Source organism: Pseudophryne corroboree, chromosome 4, assembly GCF_028390025.1.
Source record: "Pseudophryne corroboree isolate aPseCor3 chromosome 4, aPseCor3.hap2, whole genome shotgun sequence".
NCBI lineage: Eukaryota > Metazoa > Chordata > Amphibia > Anura > Myobatrachidae > Pseudophryne > Pseudophryne corroboree.
Window position 1 is genome coordinate 435867057 of NC_086447.1, and position 19767 is coordinate 435886823.

The 19767-nt window shown below is 45.1% G+C and overlaps 1 protein-coding gene across 2 annotated transcripts in view; it reads right to left on the reverse strand.

Moving 5' to 3' along the window:
* The window catches only part of PGM3 (phosphoglucomutase 3), a 118011-nt gene that overhangs the window by 90833 nt on the left and 7411 nt on the right, over positions 1 to 19767 (reverse strand). For both annotated transcript variants that reach the window (XM_063916898.1, XM_063916897.1), the window contains exons 2-3: positions 16497 to 16701; positions 16227 to 16411 (exon numbers count right to left, since the gene is read on the reverse strand). In XM_063916898.1, coding sequence (XP_063772968.1) covers positions 16227 to 16411; positions 16497 to 16700 — 389 coding nt within the window. In that variant the 5' untranslated portion in view covers position 16701. The remainder of the gene's footprint in view (positions 1 to 16226; positions 16412 to 16496; positions 16702 to 19767) is intronic.

Below are 19767 nucleotides of genomic sequence, written 5' to 3' on the forward strand. Positions count from 1 at the left end.
GAGTAAAACACCATCCCCCCTAGACAAGGAATCCTACCAGACTCAGGTTTAGTAAAGTTTATTTTTAGAGTTTATTATTTTACAGGGAGGCTGCTGGCAACAGGCTTCCTGCTTCGTGGAACTAAGGGGGGAAAGTAGTGTCCGCCCTGCGGGGTCTGAGCCACTATCTCCGCTGACAGGACACAGAGCTCCTGAGGGGATAGATCATTCCCCGCCACAGGGGACCACTCACCCCAGCAGCATGCCGCCACCCCCTTACAGAGCTGAAGTTCAGTGGCGAGTGAGTCACCGATACCCCTAGCAAGCGGGGGGCCGGTGTGAAGAATGATGGCAGCATCAGGGTAGGAGCGCAGAATTAATGCAAAACAAAAGGTTACTATTCTAACCTTTTTGTGGTACCGAAACCGGATGGTTCAGTCAGGCCCATTCTGAACTTAAAATCACTAAATCCCTTTCTGAGGGAGTTCAAGTTCAAAATGGAGTCTCTATGGGCAGTGATATCAGGTCTGGAGGAGGGGGGAATTCCTAGTATCCCTGGATATCAAGGATGCATACCTCCACATTCCGATTTGGCTGCCGCATCAAGCTTATCTTCGATTCGCACTGTTGGACAGTCACTTTCAGTTCCAGGCCCTCCCATTCGGCCGCACCACAGCACCGAGGGTATTCACCAAGGTGATGGCGGAAATGATGATTCTCCTCCACAGACAAGGAGTGAACATAATTTCGTATCTGGACGATCTGTTGATAAAAGGCATCATCCAAGGAGAAGCTGTTACGGTCCATAGCACTCTCGACCCAGCTTCTCAGGGAACATGGTTGGATTCTGAATCTTCCAAAATCACATTTGGAACCAACCAGGAGGTTGTCCTTTCTGGGAATGATCCCCAACACGGAGGTGCAGAGGGTGTTTCTTCCAGAGGAAAAGGCGTGGGTGATTCAAACGATGGTCCGGGATGTCCTGAAGCCAGCCTGGGTGTCAGTTCACCAGTGCATTCGCCTTCTGGGGAAGATAGTGGCCTCGTACGAGGCTCTGCAGTACAGAGGTTTCACACTCGGTCTTTCCAACTGGATCTCCTGGACCCCATCTACACATGCACCAGAGAAGATATCTGTCGCCAAAGGCCAGGATTTCACTCTACTGGTAGCTGCAATTACCTCACCTTCTGGAGGGCCGCAGGTTCGGGATTCAGGACTGGATCCTTCTAACCACGGATGCAAGTCTCCGGGGTTGGGGCGCAGTCACTCAAGGGGTAACCTTCCAAGGAAGGTGGTCAAGTATGGAAGCCGGCCTGTCGATAAACATTCTGGAACTAAGAGCAGTCTACAACGGTCTTCTCCAAGCGGCCCATCTTCTGAGAAATCGGGCCATTCAAGTGCAGTCGGACAATGTGACAACAGTGGCTTACATAAACCGACAGGGCGAAACGAAGAGCAGCGCTGCAATGGCAGAGGTAACAAGAATCATCCTCTGGGCAGAAAAACACGCGTCGGTGCCGTCAATCTTCATTCCGAGAGTAGACAACTGGGAAGCGGACTGATAAAGCTAAATATTTATCTTATATAATACCCTTTATGAGGTCTAAGAACACTGTACGCTATCTACGTATGAAGTACCGTAAGGGTACGCACGTTGCGTAACAATCGCTTAGCCGTAGTCGAGACGCTCAAGCGTCACGTTCGCTCACGGCCAAGAGATCACTGGCAGGCACGCTATTGGCTGCTGACTAACGTAATGATTAGCTCTAGCGTAGCGAACGCTCGGGACCACGAGGAGATCACCAGCGGCGCTGACGCACACAATGTTAAACCTTTGTATCTAAACCATAAACAGTGTATTGTGCAGTAAAACCTTAGTGTGATGATAGAGTGTAAATGCAACACTGTATAACCTTATTACCTTTAAAGCTGTTCTAGCGTCACCGACGCTCTGAGAATACTAGACACTATAAGAAATACACAGATACCTGGGCTTAGGGTCCAACGCCTAATATGTATATATTTTGAATGATAAACTTGCAAAAGAATTAATACAAATACAAATCATACACTACAATATAACATAGACTACCTAACCAGATAACTACACAGGAAATATAATACAATTACTATTTAAAGGAAAATAAGAGAAAAAGAGGAGGAGAGAGAGAGAGAGAGAGAAATTGGCCCACAATAACAAGAAGATCAATATAGTTGCGGAGAAACACTTACGCACAAAAGGGAAACGATCGCATGCGCCTCGATATCCAGCTCCCGATTATCAGCAATGAGAACCGTTGAAGAGAGTGAACTGGATATGGTCGGCCTGCCTATTTATGCCCCACACACAATACAATTCAATGGTCCCTACAATCTCATTGTTCATTGGACACAGGAATTCGGCTTCGCATTATAACAAAAGGTCATAGGTTGATTCATACAGGTGGGCTGTGACTGCTTCCAACTGTTCAGGTGGGTGGGACACTGAGTTTCCCGCCGCATGACTAAATAAGAACAAATAATAGTAAATGGACATAAACTTCTTATGTCCATAACTATTCGCACGAGCGATTAATCCGCTCCAAACCAACACCGGAATATTGCTATTTAAATACTCTTCCGATGGGTACCAAACACCACTGTATGACCCGTTAGACCCTTCGTACAATACAAAGAGGGATCTCTCTGTTCAGGAACATGCTATGTTAACTAAACTTTCAGAATCTATCAAAGGGACCATGATCTACAAAATACATTATATAGTGAAAATATGTAATGATTGAGTCGCACGCTACGATCACATAAACTCTACCGTAAATACGCATACCGTGCGCCTGCGGGTGCCCGCGACTGTGAGTATGCGCACGTACGGGAGAGCGCACGCATGCGCAGCACGGACCTGTGTGAGGTGCAAATATGGTAGTGTGCATAGAGATATTTTTCTGACTTTGACAGTCCACCCTTTGGCAGTCAATAATAACTGCCACCTTCTAAAACATTTCAAAAGGAGAAAAATATATGTCAGGGGTTAATACATTTACATGGTTGGGTAGGGGAGGAGAGGAGAAGGTAGGAAAAGGGTATGACCTAGTGAGATAGCAGAAGCATGTGTGTATGAATCCGTGCTTGGGGGTCATGTATCATCGTGCCGTACGTGTTTTAAATCAAGCTTCGAGGTATTGCGAAGTATACATTTGAATTCCTTCTTATCCCGTGGTACGGGTCTGTGGATGGGCTGTCAAACTTTACCGAGCTCTTTTCGGCTTTGGTTGTAACGAAATGGGGGAGCACATTTTAGTTGATGATACATGAATGGGGGAGATATGTGATTGCTGATATCTGTGCCTGTATTCCCTATCGACTATGTGTGTCATTACCTGAGGGTTGTAGAAATGAAGAAAAGACATAATTACGGTAAATACGGTGGTATTCTATGTCAGGTAAATGTACACTCGTCGATTGAGGTCTTGTTTGGTGTCTGTTGAATGCAGTCTTCTTTGTGCTTTTGCCCATAAGGTGCGAGCAAAAGCTGTCAATGTCCATAGATTTACAAAAGTGTTGGGCTAGCGTAATTTTAAAATTTCTAGGGAAACTGGGGATCCATGGCATAGTTCATCAAAAATCTGTGTATCAGGTTGTCAAAACTTCTTCTTTAATCTCTCTGTTGTCTGTATATCGGCTCATCAAATTCCTCGTCCAAGTGGGTCTTTTTACCTTGGAGGAAACGGAAAAACAGGTGAAAGAAACGGACCGTAGAAATCGCATTTTCATCACATCATTGTTTCTACATTTGGGTCATAAATCAAGTCCATTGGAATTACAGTTTCCCTGCTCCTTAAACTCATTACCCTAGTACGACGATTGCACCTCATTAAAGCCTGACCGCATCTAAATATCAAACCGATCGTTATGATAACACCTAAGATACATAGGAGAAACTTCCCAACATCCATTATGACTCCTTGAGCCCAGTCTCCTAAACCAGAGAACCAATTTCGCGGGTTCAACCATGACACCCAACCAGTCAGCTCATTACCTACAGCAGCAAGAGTGAGATTGTGTCTCCTGCGAAATTCCCACTTCAGTTGGAGAATATCGTCCATCTTTTGGTCTATGACCTCGACCGGGTCCTCGGTGCTATTCGTAATATATGTGCAACATTTCACGCCGTATTGTGTTGCCAGTGTGACACAATATCCGCCTGTCACTGCTGTGAGGTAATTAAGAACCATTCTATGCTGTACCAGTTCTGTTTTATAAGCTTGAAGTTCCCTTCCAGTATACCTAAACGTGTCATCATACATTTCAGTGATATTATCTAACAAATTGGCGAGCGCAGATATGTATTTATAATTCAACACTCCTCTAGCGGTGCGAGTGATGTCTAACGCGATTAGAAACTGAATCCCGGTGGATTCATGGATCATGTCAGAGGCCGGATGCTCTGTTCTTTCTATCAGGTGTCGTTTAACTACGTGCTCGTAATGGGTGTGAGTATAAGGAGTTTGGGCAACACGGTGTATGTCTTTCATTTTGTCATGTGATACAGTCATTACTTCAGGCAGTACTTTTCCAATACAACACAATCCTTCAGAGTTTGGGGCAAGCCACTTATACGCCTTTCTCCCGCATATGAAATATGCATCATCGGGGAGAACATATGGGACGGAGTAGGACATAACCATATTACACACCTTCCATGTGAAATCTCCTAACCCTAATTCTTCCATCTGCTTAGTACACGTATCAGGTTGTACGATATGTGCACAGTATCCTGGTGATACCTCTCCAACTCTCGTAATCCTATTTCCTAAGGTATACCTATACCGGAAAGATTTTCCTCTACTGGCTATGTGGCGTATAAGCTCTGTATCTGTAGGCATTCTATCTGCTCTATGCGAAAAGGTCATGGTTTGATCACTCCATGACACTTCCCAATTTCCCGGCTTTCGGGGATTGGAGATGTTAAAACATAATAGGGACCTATCCACATGGTATTGGTGGAGCTTCAAACTAGGAGGGCTGGAGATATTAAACCTCCTGTCCACCGGTCTCCCACCACTTAACTCAAGTACCTCCCCTATCGTTAAAGGAAATGGTACTAGTCCTGATTTGCTATGACCTTGAGGTACTTGAGAGCATACCCAACAATCTGTTTTATTTAACACACTACCCACTAAGGAGTGATAGTCACTCAATGGATGCCGGTCCATATGGATATTAAAACTGGATTGGCATTTCTTAATGCACCCATCCTCAATGACATTGTTACAGAGCCTACAGATACAGTTTTCTTCAGCTAACAATCCTTCACAATTCCTTCTATGGTCAATGTTATCGGATCGTTTTCTGATACTCGCCTTTGCTTGTTGATTATGTTGTTCTTGGAAAACTACGCCTCCATCTCTGTCATCAGAACCCATTCCAGAACCTCTCTCGACCTCAATTGGTACTCTCGCCGGAACAGACTGCTCTGGTCAACATCATGGTCAACAGGAAAATCCGGATCACAGTCTCTTGGGGCAAGTCCATCTTGTGGGAGGAAACGGAGAAGGATGAGAAGGGGGAAAAAAATAATTTGAGGGGATGGGAAGTTGGAGAAAAACAATAAAAGGGAACAGGGGATCGACAACTGCTTTTGGTCTTGTGATTTTCAATGCTCAGGTGCCGCCTCAATCTTCCTGGAACAGACACTCCAGTGATACAACCTCTACCGTCTGTTCCTTATCACGGGACCTCTCTGGATCAGCAACCTTTTTACAGTGGGACGAATGAACCCAAGTCTCTCTCTCAGCAACCTTCAATGCTGTAGTGCTAGTCAATAAGACCTGGTATGGTCCTTCCCATCTGTCAATAAGGCAACCTGAGCGTAGAAAATTCCGTATCATTACATAATCCCCAGGTTCAATGTCATGACAATTACTATCTGGTAAATCAGGAATCACTAACTTCAGATTATCATTTTGATTCCTTAACTGTTTACTCATGTTAATCAAGTATTTTACAGTCACTTCATTGTTACATTTCAAATCATCCTGAGGGTTAATCATGACATGCGGTTGTCGACCAAACAAGATTTCAAAGGGAGACAGATTAAGAGGGGACCTGGGAGTGGTTCTGATGCTGTACAGTACAATGGGTAAAGCTTCTGGTCATGTCAATCCTGTCTCTGCCATCACTTTACTCAGTTTATTTTTAATAGTGCTGTTCACTCTTTCCACTTTCGCACTCGCCTGTGGACGGTATGGAGTGTGCAGCTTGCTATCAATTCCCATCAATTTACACATTCCTTGAAAGACATCACCTGTAAAATGGGTACCCCTATCACTTTCGATAATTCTAGGGATACCATATCTACATACAAATTCCTGCACAATTTTCTTAGCAGTAAACATAGCGGTATTTGTGGCCGCCGGAAATGCTTCGACCCAATTTGAAAAAACATCTATACAAACAAGTTCATATTTCAAATTTCGACAAGGGGGTAATTGAATGAAGTCAATCTGTATTACCTGGAAAGGGCCGCCGGCAGGTGGGATATGGGATGGTTCTGTAGGTATTGCCTTTCCAATATTCTTTCTCAAACAGGTAAGGCATGACATGGCTCTTTTACTCGCATGAGAGGAGAATCCTGGGGCGCACCAATATGCTCTTACCAACTTGCACATCCCTTCCTTGCCTAGATGAGTCAGCCCGTGAGCTGCTTCAGCCAAACATGGAAGATATGCTCTGGGGGCCACTGGTTTACCATGTCCATCCGTCCAGAGTCCTGAGGACTCCTGGCCATATCCCTTTGCCTTCCAGACTGCCTTTTCCTGTGTGGAACACAAATTTTGCATTTCACACAACTTCTGTGTGTTGATGGTATTAAATACCATCAGTTGTGTGGTGTCTGTCTGTCTGGGGGTAGCAGCTGCTAATTTAGCAGCTTCGTCTGCTCGGCTGTTACCAAGTGATACTGGGTCTTGGCTATATGTATGTGCTTTACATTTGATAACAGCCACTCTATCGGGTTCCTGTATCGCTGTTAGAAGCCTTTTTATGTGAGCTGCATGCGCTACCGGTGTACCAGCTGCCGTCATGAAATTTCTGAGGCGCCATAGGGCTCCGAAATCATGGACTACCCCGAATGCGTATCTAGAATCGGTGTAGATATTGGCTGATTTTCCCTTAGCCAATTCACATGCTCTGGTTAGGGCGACCAGTTCAGCAACCTGGGCTGAGTGAGGTGGGCCTAGCGGTTCCGCTTCTATGGTGCCTTGGTCATCTACGACTGCGTATCCAGTACACAAGTCTCCCGAGTCTGACTGTCTATGACAACTACCGTCCGTGTAGAACGTAAGTTCTACATCTTCCAGTGGGTTGTCACTGATGTCAGGCCTTGAGGTAAAATTTTGGGTCAAATATTCCATACAATCATGAGTGTCTTCCTTTGTATTAAATCCTCCTTCCCCAGTACTCTCATCCTCCACCCTTTGGGTCTGTCCAGACACACCTGGGAGATATGTTGCAGGATTTAATGCACTGCATCTCCTTATGGTGATGTTTACGGGGGCCATTAGTGCCAATTCCCATCTTGTAAACCGCGCTGATGAGACGTGTCTGGTTTGTGCAGAATTTAACAAGGCTGACACTGCATGTGGTGTATGAATTGTGAGGTTGTGACCTAGCACGACGTCTTCGCTTTTCGTTACTAGCAATGCTATCGCAGCAACGCTTCGCAAGCATGTGGGGAGGGATCGCGCTACCGTATCTAGCTGAGCGCTGTAATATGCTACCGGCCTGCTGGCATCACCGTGCTTTTGGGTTAGTACGCCTGCCGCGCAACCAGCACTTTCTGTTCCGTATAGTTCAAAGGGTTTCCCATAGTCAGGCATACCTAATGCTGGTGCCTGCGTTAGGCACTGTTTAAGTCTCTCAAATGCTGTCTCAGACTCGTCTGTATGCGAAATCCGATCAGGTTTGTTTGAGGAGACCATCTCCTGCAAGGGTAACGCTAGGATGGAAAACCCTGGGATCCAGTTACGGCAATACCCACACATTCCTAAAAATGTTCTGATCTGTTGCTGGGTTTGTGGCAGAGTCATGTCTCTAATTGCTTGAATTCTATCAGCGGTCAGGTGTCTCAGTCCTTGTGTTAGACAGTGTCCCAAATATTTTACCTTAGTTTGGCATAATTGTAACTTGTCTTTGGAAACCTTGTGTCCTGTGTCTGAAAGATGAAACAGGAGCTGTTTCGTATCCTTCAGGGATGCTTCCAATGAATCAGAACACAGTAGTAGATCATCCACGTACTGTATTAATACTGATCCTCTCACTGGTTGGAAAGACTGTAAACAATCATGCAAAGCCTGAGAAAATATACTTGGGCTATCTATGAATCCTTGTGGTAATCGAGTCCATGTGTATTGGACTCCTCTGTATGTAAATGCAAACAAATATTGACTGTCAGGGTGCAGAGGTACCGAAAAGAAAGCGGAGCAGAGGTCAATAACAGTGAAAAATTTCGCAGTGGGAGGGATTTGCATTAGGATGACAGCTGGATTTGGCACTACGGGGAACTGACTCTCAACTATTTTGTTAATCCCCCTTAGATCCTGCACTAGCCTGTAACCCCTCCCCCCACTCTTTTTAACAGGGAAGATGGGACTATTGGCAGTGCTGGACGTTCTTACCAGAATGCCCTGTTGTAGCAAGCGCTCTATTACGGGATACACTCCTAACTCCACCTCTGGCTTCAGGGGGTACTGTGGGATTTTTGGAGCTATCCTACCATCTTTTACTTGTACAACTACCGGAGCTACGTTTGCCATTAATCCAATGTCCTGTCCATCTTTAGTCCAAAGTGACTCTGGTATCTGAGATGTCATTTCTTCTACTTGGGAGGGAGTCCTATTTGTCATAATGGTATGTGACATTAATTTTGACGGGGAGTCTAACATGTCTCGCACTTCCTGAGCGTGATTCTCAGGTATGTCCAAGAATACACCTTCAGGAGTACAATAAATGACGCACCCCATTTTACACAGTAAGTCTCTTCCCAGGAGATTAGTCGGTGCCGATGCAGCCAGCAAAAAGGAATGCTTGGTATGTAAAGGCCCTATTGTAATCTCGGCTGGTTTGCTAACAGGGTAGTGCTGGACTACTCCCGTTACCCCTATGGCTGGAATTGTCTTACCAGTGGTTCTCATGCCCACTGTCGAATTTATCACTGATTTGGCCGCCCCTGTGTCTACAAGAAAGTTTAATGATTTACCAGCTACATTGATTGCAATTTCTGGTTCACTTTCAAGGCTTGCAATCAATTTTACTGGCTGCAGATTACAGGTATGGCCACACCCCTATTGGGTATGGTGACCTCCCTGAATCCCGCTGGCAGCAACTACTTGTGATGGAGTTAATTGGGAGCTACCAGAGGCTTGCCAGTCTCTGTTCGGGGGGTATCTTTTTGTTTCCCCTGTATGTGGCTCATAACTCCGTTTCTGCGGACCTTGCTCCCAATGTCGTGTGTCGTGTCGTTGTCTAGGGGGTTGGTATGAGTTTCGTGAATTCTTCATTCTACAATCTCGTGCCATGTGTCCCTGTTTATGACAAGAATAACAAGTAACCACATTTGACTTACCCACAGGGTTTGGTGGTATAAACAAAGGCTGCCTTGTGGTCAGGGCCTGTATACTTACTGCCATTAACTTATCACCTTGTTGTTCCCTGTGTCTGGTGATGTTCCTATCGTGATCAATAGCAGCCTCTCTCAAAGTAGCCACAGACAGACCTCGCCAACATGGTTGTGTGGTCTGTACCCTAGTCTTCAATGATTCTTTTAAACCATCCATCAGTACCGATACTGCTACTTCTCGATGGTTTATGTTTGTTTTAATGTCCTCTATGCCTGTGTATTTTGCCATTTCTGATAATGCTCTGTGAAAATACTCTGCAGCTGTTTCTGACTCCTTCTGTTTAATGGAGAATATTTTGTTCCATTTAACTACGGCTGGGAAATACTCTTAACTGTAAGCTTATTCTTTTTACATTGTCTTTGTTGTACGCATCTGTAAGAGGGACATCCTGATCTAATCCACAGTCAGCTAAAAATTGAGCTGCGTCGACATTGGAGGGTAAACATGCTCTCAGCAATATCTGCCAGTCTTTATTGTTGGGCTCTACAGTGTTACCTAGGTCTCTGATGTATTTTTGGCTGGCTACTAAGTCTTTTCTAGGGTCAGGGAATTCCGACACTATGGTCCTTAATTCCATTCGGGAAAATGGGCTGTACATGGCAATGTTTCTAATGGGAGTGGCTCCTGATGTGTCTGTTTTCCCATTTGGCACTGCTATTACTCTAACGGGATTAACTCTAACAACCTCATCCTGTGTAGATTCTACAGGCTGTGGTGAAATAGTTTCAGCATAGTGTATGGTGCCGTACTTACCCGTTGATACGACCTCACCTATCCCTCCGCTAGGGGCTTTCGTTACTAATCTCGGGGGTTGAGCTGTGCCTACAGTGGTCTCTGCTATGGTGGCTGCTAGAGAGAGCGCTGAAATTGTTGCCGATTCGTCCTCTTGATCACACTCCTGAGGAAAGTTCAAAACAGGGTACAACTTGCACGGGTTAATACTTGCATTGGTTAATTGGTTAACATTATCTTTAACATTTACACAGTTGCTAAGAGTTTGTTGTTTGTTACACCTTAATGCGTCATTCTCCGCAACCAATTTTTCTCCTGATATATATGGTGGCGGTGGGGCCGTGGCTATCAGTTTTCTGATCGAGCCAGATCCCGCCGCCTGAGCCAATCCTCTCTGTATGTCACCTTCCTGTTGCCACAACTGCAAATAATCATAATGCTTGATTCGTCTCTTGGCTGATTTAATGAGACATATCCTTCTCCTTAAATTCGTTAACACTTCTGTGCTGAAGCTACCTACTCTTGGGAATTTCTCCCCGTCATGTACCGTCATTCTCTCCCATTCATCACATAAAGCTTCTGTGTGACTTCCGTATTTCTCACACATTACATACCTTGCCGACCCAATTGGTCGGTTCACTGAATCAACCCGAACCGAGGTTGATCGCCCCCTACCTGAACAAGTGGCCCCCATAGTTCGAAAGTGTTGCTTTATTCAACCAACCCTTACGCAAACCAAAATGTTCAAAATAGGCTGACGGTGGCGGTTTACCGAGTACCCCACTCACTCGCCCACGCCGACCAATACGACCTGATCACACCGATATGGTGCTGGCGTACTCGACCTAGGGCCCCTGCGACCTGAACCTCTATTTACTGGAACCTGTGAGGGTGATCCGAAGAACACTTACTCTTTCCAGTAACTATTGGTTGCTGGATAGTTCCTGAGTGAGCAGCGAACCTCCCTTAAAATAAAAAAAATTACACAAATCACGTTAGAATGTACAAATAGCGTTTATGACCTTCGTACACAAATAGTACCGGTCAGGTTTACTAATGCACACAATTACGTGCGGTACAATCGTTCAGCACATAAGCAACTAATCTTATGTACTGAGCGACCAACGGAATCGAAAATTTCGGCTGCGAATTCCTTCAGCCAGAGCTTATATGGCCTATATGGGTGTTGCACCAACCCTTTCTTGGTGTTGTGCCTGTGGACTGTATAGCGGACTTCCTTGTCTGCTGTACCTGAACCTGCTGGTCTGTTATGACCTCCTGGTCTGTTACAGTATGACCTCCTGGTCTGCTACACTCTAATGCTCAAATTGTATGTTTTAACCAGGAATGCCTCCCTAGCCACCATGTACGTCACTTACACGCATGTACCTCACGAGAACTCGACTTTTCTTGTGGTTCAACCTCAAAAATTGTAAAAACAAACACTCACTCATCACATATACACTTTTGTTTCTATTTCTATTTCTGCGCAGAAATTTTCTTCAGACCAGATGTGTTACAAATTAGGAGAAGGAACTGTTAATTTAAATTTCGAATGTTAAAAATAGATTTGCGCGATTTATCGCCTTGCGTTATTTACCGCGTTGCGCTATTTATCGCGTTGGGAAAAAAAAATTGACGCTTGTGATTTGAGTTACGTGGGCGTACCCGTACGCTCCGTTGCGTAATATACGCTGCGTGCGTCGGCCCTTGGGTTGCGTACACAAGTCTCAGTCTTTTGTTAGAGACACGTGTACGCAAAGCAAAGATCCACCGTAACACAATTTATACGTTTATCAATGTAGATGATCCTTTATCATCTACCACGCACCACACTGACTTCGCCTTGTCTCTCAGGCACAGCTATGTGTTTGTCTATACTTTAACTATATTACCTTTACTCTTAAACTATTAAATAGCGGCAAATCTCTCTTAGCACGTTTATCAACTATAAAACTGGCAAACAGGAGAGTGATATACGAAAATACACAAATGAAAAAAAAAGAAATGCAGATATGTGTGCGTGTGTACGCAAGACAGAAAAATAAACAGTTTTAAAAGAGACTAGCGTGTTGTTCTTACCTCCGGTTCCCGGATTCCTTCAGCACCCTTTACTAAGAGAAGCAGACGCTTATCCAAACAGCACTACGAGGAATATGATCTCCCGCCCTTTGCTGCTGGATAATGTCTGCTGAAATTACCTAGTGCAGATATGTGAAGGACAGGACGAGCCCGCAATTGATAAAGCTAAATATTTATCTTATATAATACCCTTTATGAGGTCTAAGAACACTGTACGCTATCTACGTATGAAGTACCGTAAGGGTACGCACGTTGCGTAACAATCGCTTAGCCGTAGTCGAGACGCTCAAGCGTCACGTTCGCTCACGGCCAAGAGATCACTGGCAGGCACGCTATTGGCTGCTGACTAACGTAATGATTAGCTCTAGCGTAGCGAACGCTCGGGACCACGAGGAGATCACCAGCGGCGCTGACGCTCACAATGTTAAACCTTTGTATCTAAACCATAAACCGTGTATTGTGCAGTAAAACCTTAGTGTGATGATAGAGTGTAAATGCAACACTGTATAACCTTATTACCTTTAAAGCTGTTCTAGCGTCACCGACGCTCTGAGAATACTAGACACTATAAGAAATACACAGATACCTGGGCTTAGGGTCCAACGCCTAATATGTATATATTTTGAATGATAAACTTGCAAAAGAATTAATACAAATACAAATCATACACTACAATATAACATAGACTACCTAACCAGATAACTACACAGGAAATATAATTAAAAGGAAAATAAGAGAAAAAGAGGAGGAGGAGGAGGAGGAGGAGGAGGAGGAGGAGGAGGAGGAGGAGGAGGAGGAGGAGGAGGAGGAGGAGGAGGAGGAGGAGGAGGAGGAGGAGGAGGAGGAGGAGGAGGAGGAGGAGGAGGAGGAGGAGGAAGAGGAAGAGGAAGAGGAAGAGAGAGAGAGAGAGAGAGAGAGAGAGAGAGAGAGAGAGAGAGAGAGAGAGAGAGAGAAATTGGCCCACAATAACAAGAAGATCAATATAGTTGCGGAGAAACACTTACGCACAAAGGGAAACGATCGCATGCGCCTCGATATCCAGCTCCCGATTATCAGCAATGAGAACCGTTGAAGAGAGTGAACTGGATATGGTCGGCCTGCCTATTTATGCCCCACACACACACACAATACAATTCAATGGTCCCTACAATCTCATTGTTCATTGGACACAGGAATTCGGCTTCGCATTATAACAAAAGGTCATAGGTTGATTCATACAGGTGGGCTGTGACTGCTTCCAACTGTTCAGGTGGGTGGGACACTGAGTTTCCCGCCGCATGACTAAATAAGAACAAATAATAGTAAATGGACATAAACTTCTTATGTCCATAACTATTCGCACGAGCGATTAATCCGCTCCAAACCAACACCGGAATATTGCTATTTAAATACTCTTCCGATGGGTACCAAACACCACTGTATGACCCCTGTTAGACCCTTCGTACAATACAAAGAGGGATCTCTCTGTTCAGGAACATGCTATGTTAACTAAACTTTCAGAATCTATCAAAGGGACCATGATCTACAAAATACATTATATAGTGAAAATATGTAATGATTGAGTCGCACGCTACGATCACATAAACTCTACCGTAAATACGCATACCGTGCGCCTGCGGGTGCCCGCGACTGAGTATGCGCACGTACGGGAGAGCGCACGCATGCGCAGCACGGACCTGTGTGAGGTGCAAATATGGTAGTGTGCATAGAGATATTTTTCTGACTTTGACAGGACTTCCTCAGCAGACACGATCTCCAGCCAGAGGAGTGGGGTCTCCATCCGGAAGTGTTCAAGGAGATAACAGATCTTTGGGGCGTACCCCAGATCGACATGATGGCCTCTCGTCTCAACAAGAAGCTTCGGCGGTATTGTTCAAGGTCGAGGGACCCGCAAGCAGTGGCGGTGGACGCCCTAGTGACTTCATGGGTGTTCCAGTCGGTGTACGTGTTTCCTTCACTTCCACTCATCCCAAGAGTTCTAAAGCTTATAAGGAGAACAAGGGTTCAAGCGATCCTCATTGCTCCAGACTGGCCAAGAAGGGCTTGGTACGCAGATCTTCTGCAAGAAGATCCGAGGCAGCTTTCTCTTCGGGAGGATCTGCTGCAGCAGGGGCCATTCGCCTATCAAGACTTACCGTGGCTACGTTTGACGGCATGGAGGTTGAACGCCTGATACTAGCTCGAAAGGGCATTCCGAACAAGGTTATCCCTACCCTGATACAGGCTAGTAACGTCTAAACATTACTATCGAATTTGGAAAAAGATATGTATCTTGGTGTGAGTCTAAGAAATTTCCTGTGGTGGAGTTTCAACTGGGACGGTTTCCACTCTTCCTACAATCCGGTGTGGATATGGGCCTGAAGTTGGGATCTGTGAAGGTCCAGATTTCGGCCCTATCCATTTTCTTCCAGAAACAATTGGCTGCCCTCCCTGAGGTTCAGACCTTTTTGAAGGGAGTTCTGCACATCCAACCTTGCCTTGGGACCTTAACATGGTGTTGCAGTTCCTCCAATCGGACTGGTTTGAGCCTCTACAGGAGGTTGGAGGTCAAATTTCTTACATGGAAGGCTGTCACGTTGTTGGCCTTAGCATCTGCTAGACGTGTGTCGGAGTTGGGGGCTTTGTCCTGTAAAAGCCCATACTTGATCTTCCATGAATATAGAGCTGAACTCCAGACACGTCAGTAGTTTCTTCCGAAGGTTGTGTCGGCATTTCATATCAACCAACCTATTGTGGTGCCAGTGGCTACTGACTCCTCAATTTCATCAAAGTCCTTGGATGTTGTAAGGGCTCTGAAATCTATATGAAGAGGACTGCTCGTCACAGAAAATCGGACTCTCTGTCCTGTATGATCCCAAGAAGATTGGGTGTCCTGCTTCTAAGCAGACGATCTCTCACTGGATCAGGTTCACTATCCAGCATGCGTATTCTATAGCAGGCTTGCCGTGTCCTACGTCTGTCAAGGCCCACTCTACTCGTAAGGTGGGGTCTTCCTGGGCGGCTGCCCGGGGTGTCTCGGCGTTACAACTTTGCCGAGCTGCAACTTGGTCTGGGTCGAACACGTTTGCAAGGTTCTACAAGTTAGATACTTTGGCCTCTGATGATCTGAAGTTCAGTCAATCAGTTCTGCAGGAGAAACCGCGCTCTCCCTCCCGTTCTGGGAGCTTTAGTACTAATGTGGACCCCAGCATCCTCTAGGACGTAAAAGAAAATAGGATTTTGGTTACCTACCGGTAAATCCTTTTCTCGTTGTCCGTACAGGATGCTGGGTGCCCGCCCAGCGCTTCGTTCTCCTGCTTTTATTATATGGTTCAGTACAACTTCATTTTAGTTGAGTACTGCATTGTTACTTGGTAAGTAATGTTTCAGCGGTTGCTGAGTTTTCTAAGTTAGCTTGATGTGCCTTGTATGTGTGAGCTGGTGTGAATCTCACCACTATCTGTGTTAAATCCTTCTCTCGAAGATGTCCGTCTCCTCGGGCACAGTTTCTAGACTGAGTCTGGTAGGAAGGGCATAGAGGGAGGAGCCAGCCCACACTCTCAAACTCTTAAAGTGCCAATAGCTCCTGGTGGACCCATCTATACCCCATGGCACTAATGTGGACCCCAGCATCCTCTAGAGACTACGAGAAAAGGATTTACCGGTAAGTAACCAAAATCCTATTTTTCCTTTCAACCAAATACATAAGAAAAGCATTACCATGATATACCCAATGAAAGTTAGCAATCACTTGTAAGATCACCTAATTATGCTTACCGTGTATCTCTGCCAATAACTATACAGGATTCTTCTTTCATATTAATAGCTTCCTGCTTTATTATGTTCATCAGCACTGTCTGTAATTCATGCTGCTCTGCATTAGCCAAATTAGTAGCATACAACTCCCATTCCTGAGCCAGCATTTCTCCCAAGGGGTCCACTAACTTCACTCCATTGTCTTCCTAGATAAGAATGTTCAAATGTTATCTGTTGAATTTGGTATGAAAACATTTCCATCATAAATACAATATATTTACTCCCACTAACCTCAGGGTTGTGAGAGGCAGTGACCATAACCCCAATTACAGACTTCGTAATCTTTGACCTCAGGACTGCCAACAAGCCCATGCGATACATAACATGGTCCAGATGTTCTGCTTTAGTCCGAAATCCTGCCGTGCCATATTGTAGAGCGAGTCCTACAGGCTTAGCGTGACGGGCGGATGATGTCAACACGGCTTCCAAATGCATCCTACAATAAGATAACATACCAACACATATGATATAGGCATATGGAGTTTGTGCTTCCAGAACACTATTAACAAGATAATTTTTCTTTGCTATATGAAGTAAATATGAAACTAAAATAAATACCCTATCTTTATAACAAAATAAATGTGTGTGCGACACTAAAGATGGAGAGATCAATAACCCCAATAAAAATGTAATAAACTATAGAATATATATTTCTGCTTCCATACAGAATATGGAACAATACCAGAGGTAAAAACGTATCGCTAGTGTGAGACAGACTTAATTTTATCTAGGGTCAACTTGAAAAATGTAGATGGCCATACACAAAAAAAGATAGAGAAAGGAAGAAAATACACATAAGCATAATACACGTAATTCACTGCATGGTACTATATTATCGGGGCAATTGCATTAAACGCCATGCAAAACTGCATGTTCCGGGGAAAAGGAACATGGACGACATCAGATGCTTTGGAGACGGAATGACACATTCCAGCATGCCCTGCCACAGTTTTGCTGTTGCAGGAAACTCTGAGATGTGTAGTTCCACAGCAGCTGGAGTGCCTCGCTATCTACCCATGTGCTAGCCTAAATCAGGTAAAATGCACAATGTAAGTTCAATCAGGTAGGCTATCCCAAAGGCATACCATCTGAATCATATCCAAATTAACTGCTCCCTATACCATTCTGTACATGTTTTAATATTTGAAATGAAGTCATTTATACATATTGTGACAGGAATCACATAGACTGAGTATAATCCAACACACTTTATTTCCACCTCAGACAGAATACAGCTTCACATGCAGGTTTTGCAGGTCAGGTTTACAGGCAATTTTTAACACAGCAGTATAACATTCCAAGTTCTGACAATCACTAACCGTGCATATTCCAAATGGCGCCTAATGTAACCCCAGACTCCCCAAGCTATTGCCTGGAAACTTGTTAGAATCAGGAGCAATGACCTACTGAACAAAACACATTTTTAAAGACAGCAAACAAGGGGTGGGTTATTCAGGGATGGACGCAGATCGGTGCATCCGCTTCAAGATCTGCAGCCATCTCCTCACATGCTGATAGCCGCCCAGCATGTGTGGCGCTGCCTCACTATGCATCCGCAATTTAATTGCGGATACAGCAATTAGAGGTTGACTCCTGACTGCGCTGGCAGGTGGTCCGCTGCCATTTTTTGTATCAGAGCGGCTACGTGTGATGTTACGCAGCCACCCCCCGTAACCGCTTGTGACATGCCCCCGTTTTGGCTGCCATGCCCCCCCGCAAAACAGAAATGCCGTCCTCCAAATGCCCGCCGATGTCAATCACCCTGTGGCCACATCCCTCCAGGATGCGTCCGCAAAGAGAAGGGTCGCACAATGTGGTTGGTGCGCATGCGTAGGCCAGATGTATATGGCTGCTGCGTACAGGCGCGCAGCTGCGTCAGTCTCTGAATCACCCCCAAGATGAAGTGATTAGCCCAGCTGTGGCTAACCCAGACTGGATTCCATCAGACCTGTTGCTGCTGTTCTAATCCCTCAAAAGCCTGCCATTCCACATTCACCTCATGTGGAATCATGCTGTCCCTGGCACTATATTATAATATATACACATACATATGCCTATTGATGAAGTCATCACATATGACAAAACAGGTCTGGGAGTAGAACGGGTTGACATTATAACGTCACACATGGAAGTAAAGGGGGGTACACACGGAGAGATTCGTGTTTAAAATCTAAGCAATCTGACTAGAGCGGTCTGTGTTAAGATCGCTCAGCACACATCTCTCCCGTCAGTACCCCCTTTAAGGCCCATACACACTGGGTGATTTTGAGCTGAAAGCAGCTCACTTTTGGTGTGTATCAGCTCAAAGTCGCCCAGTGTGTATGCCCCAGCGATGAGCGATGATGCGCACTCCCGCTTCATCGCTGACGGCCACCGTTCATCTACTGGTATTACCAGTAGATGAACGGCGGGGTGAGCGGCTTTCCATAGCGTCCTGCTATGGAAAGCCGTTCACCCCCGCTGACATCACTGTCATGCACAGAGCGCTTTTCAGCCCAGCGATGTCAGAGATCATCGCTATGCATACACGCTGGGCAAAAACGCCCAGTGTGTATGCACTTTTAGACTATCTGCTGGCCAGAGAAAGATGTGGAGATTAGAGTTACTAAATGGACGGTATGAGATTCGATTCAGGGATCCGCTGATTGGTGGTAGGGACGTGTTTAATATGGTGCTATTTTATTAGATGTACATTTTTATATGTACTGTGAAAATGTAAAAACCATGCTTTACTATAGTACACACCCTTTCTTTGTTAACATAGAATAACCAAGTACCACCTGGGAAGGAGATAACAAAGGGGAGCAGCAACTAGTAGTAGTAAGATGTGTACACAAACCAAATGGTGGGCTAACAACTGCGCATGGTAAGAAATTTTATTTTACGAGAGCGCGCCTTGCCATATATACCTTTAATCAAGGACACCTACAATTCAACTGTTCTGTGGCTGGCTAAGTTCAAGTCTGCATTTCACCTGGTTTCAACCAGCCACAGAACCCATGTAATTCATAGGTGTCCAGGATTAGAGATAGATAGGTTAGTCGCAAAATAAAGCGTCATATTTATTACTCACACAGAGTGAACATCTTTTAAAAGTCAACATTTCAGTTTCTGAAAGTAACCTTTGTCAGGAATAACCCATACCAAAGAACAGACACTCATTCAACTGTTCCACAAGCTGCTGCTGTATTTTTGGCAGTGTGTATATTGCATTACTGCAGTGGTCAACACAGTACTTGGCTGGAAACAGAGGCAGACCAGGTCAGGTCATGCCATTGCTCTGGCAACTGAGGACATGAGGTGCAGCCAGGTCCGTCAAAGGACCTACTCCTCTACACAAAGTGGTGACGTCACTCATAGTGGTACTGGAAAACCGGCAGTCCCAGGGCTATAGTGGCAAATGTAAATGGAGCAGTATAATGGCATGTGGAGAAGCAGATGGCATATAAGGGCTATCTGGAGGGTTATTATGGCATAGTATGCAGAGGTGTCTTGTTGCATA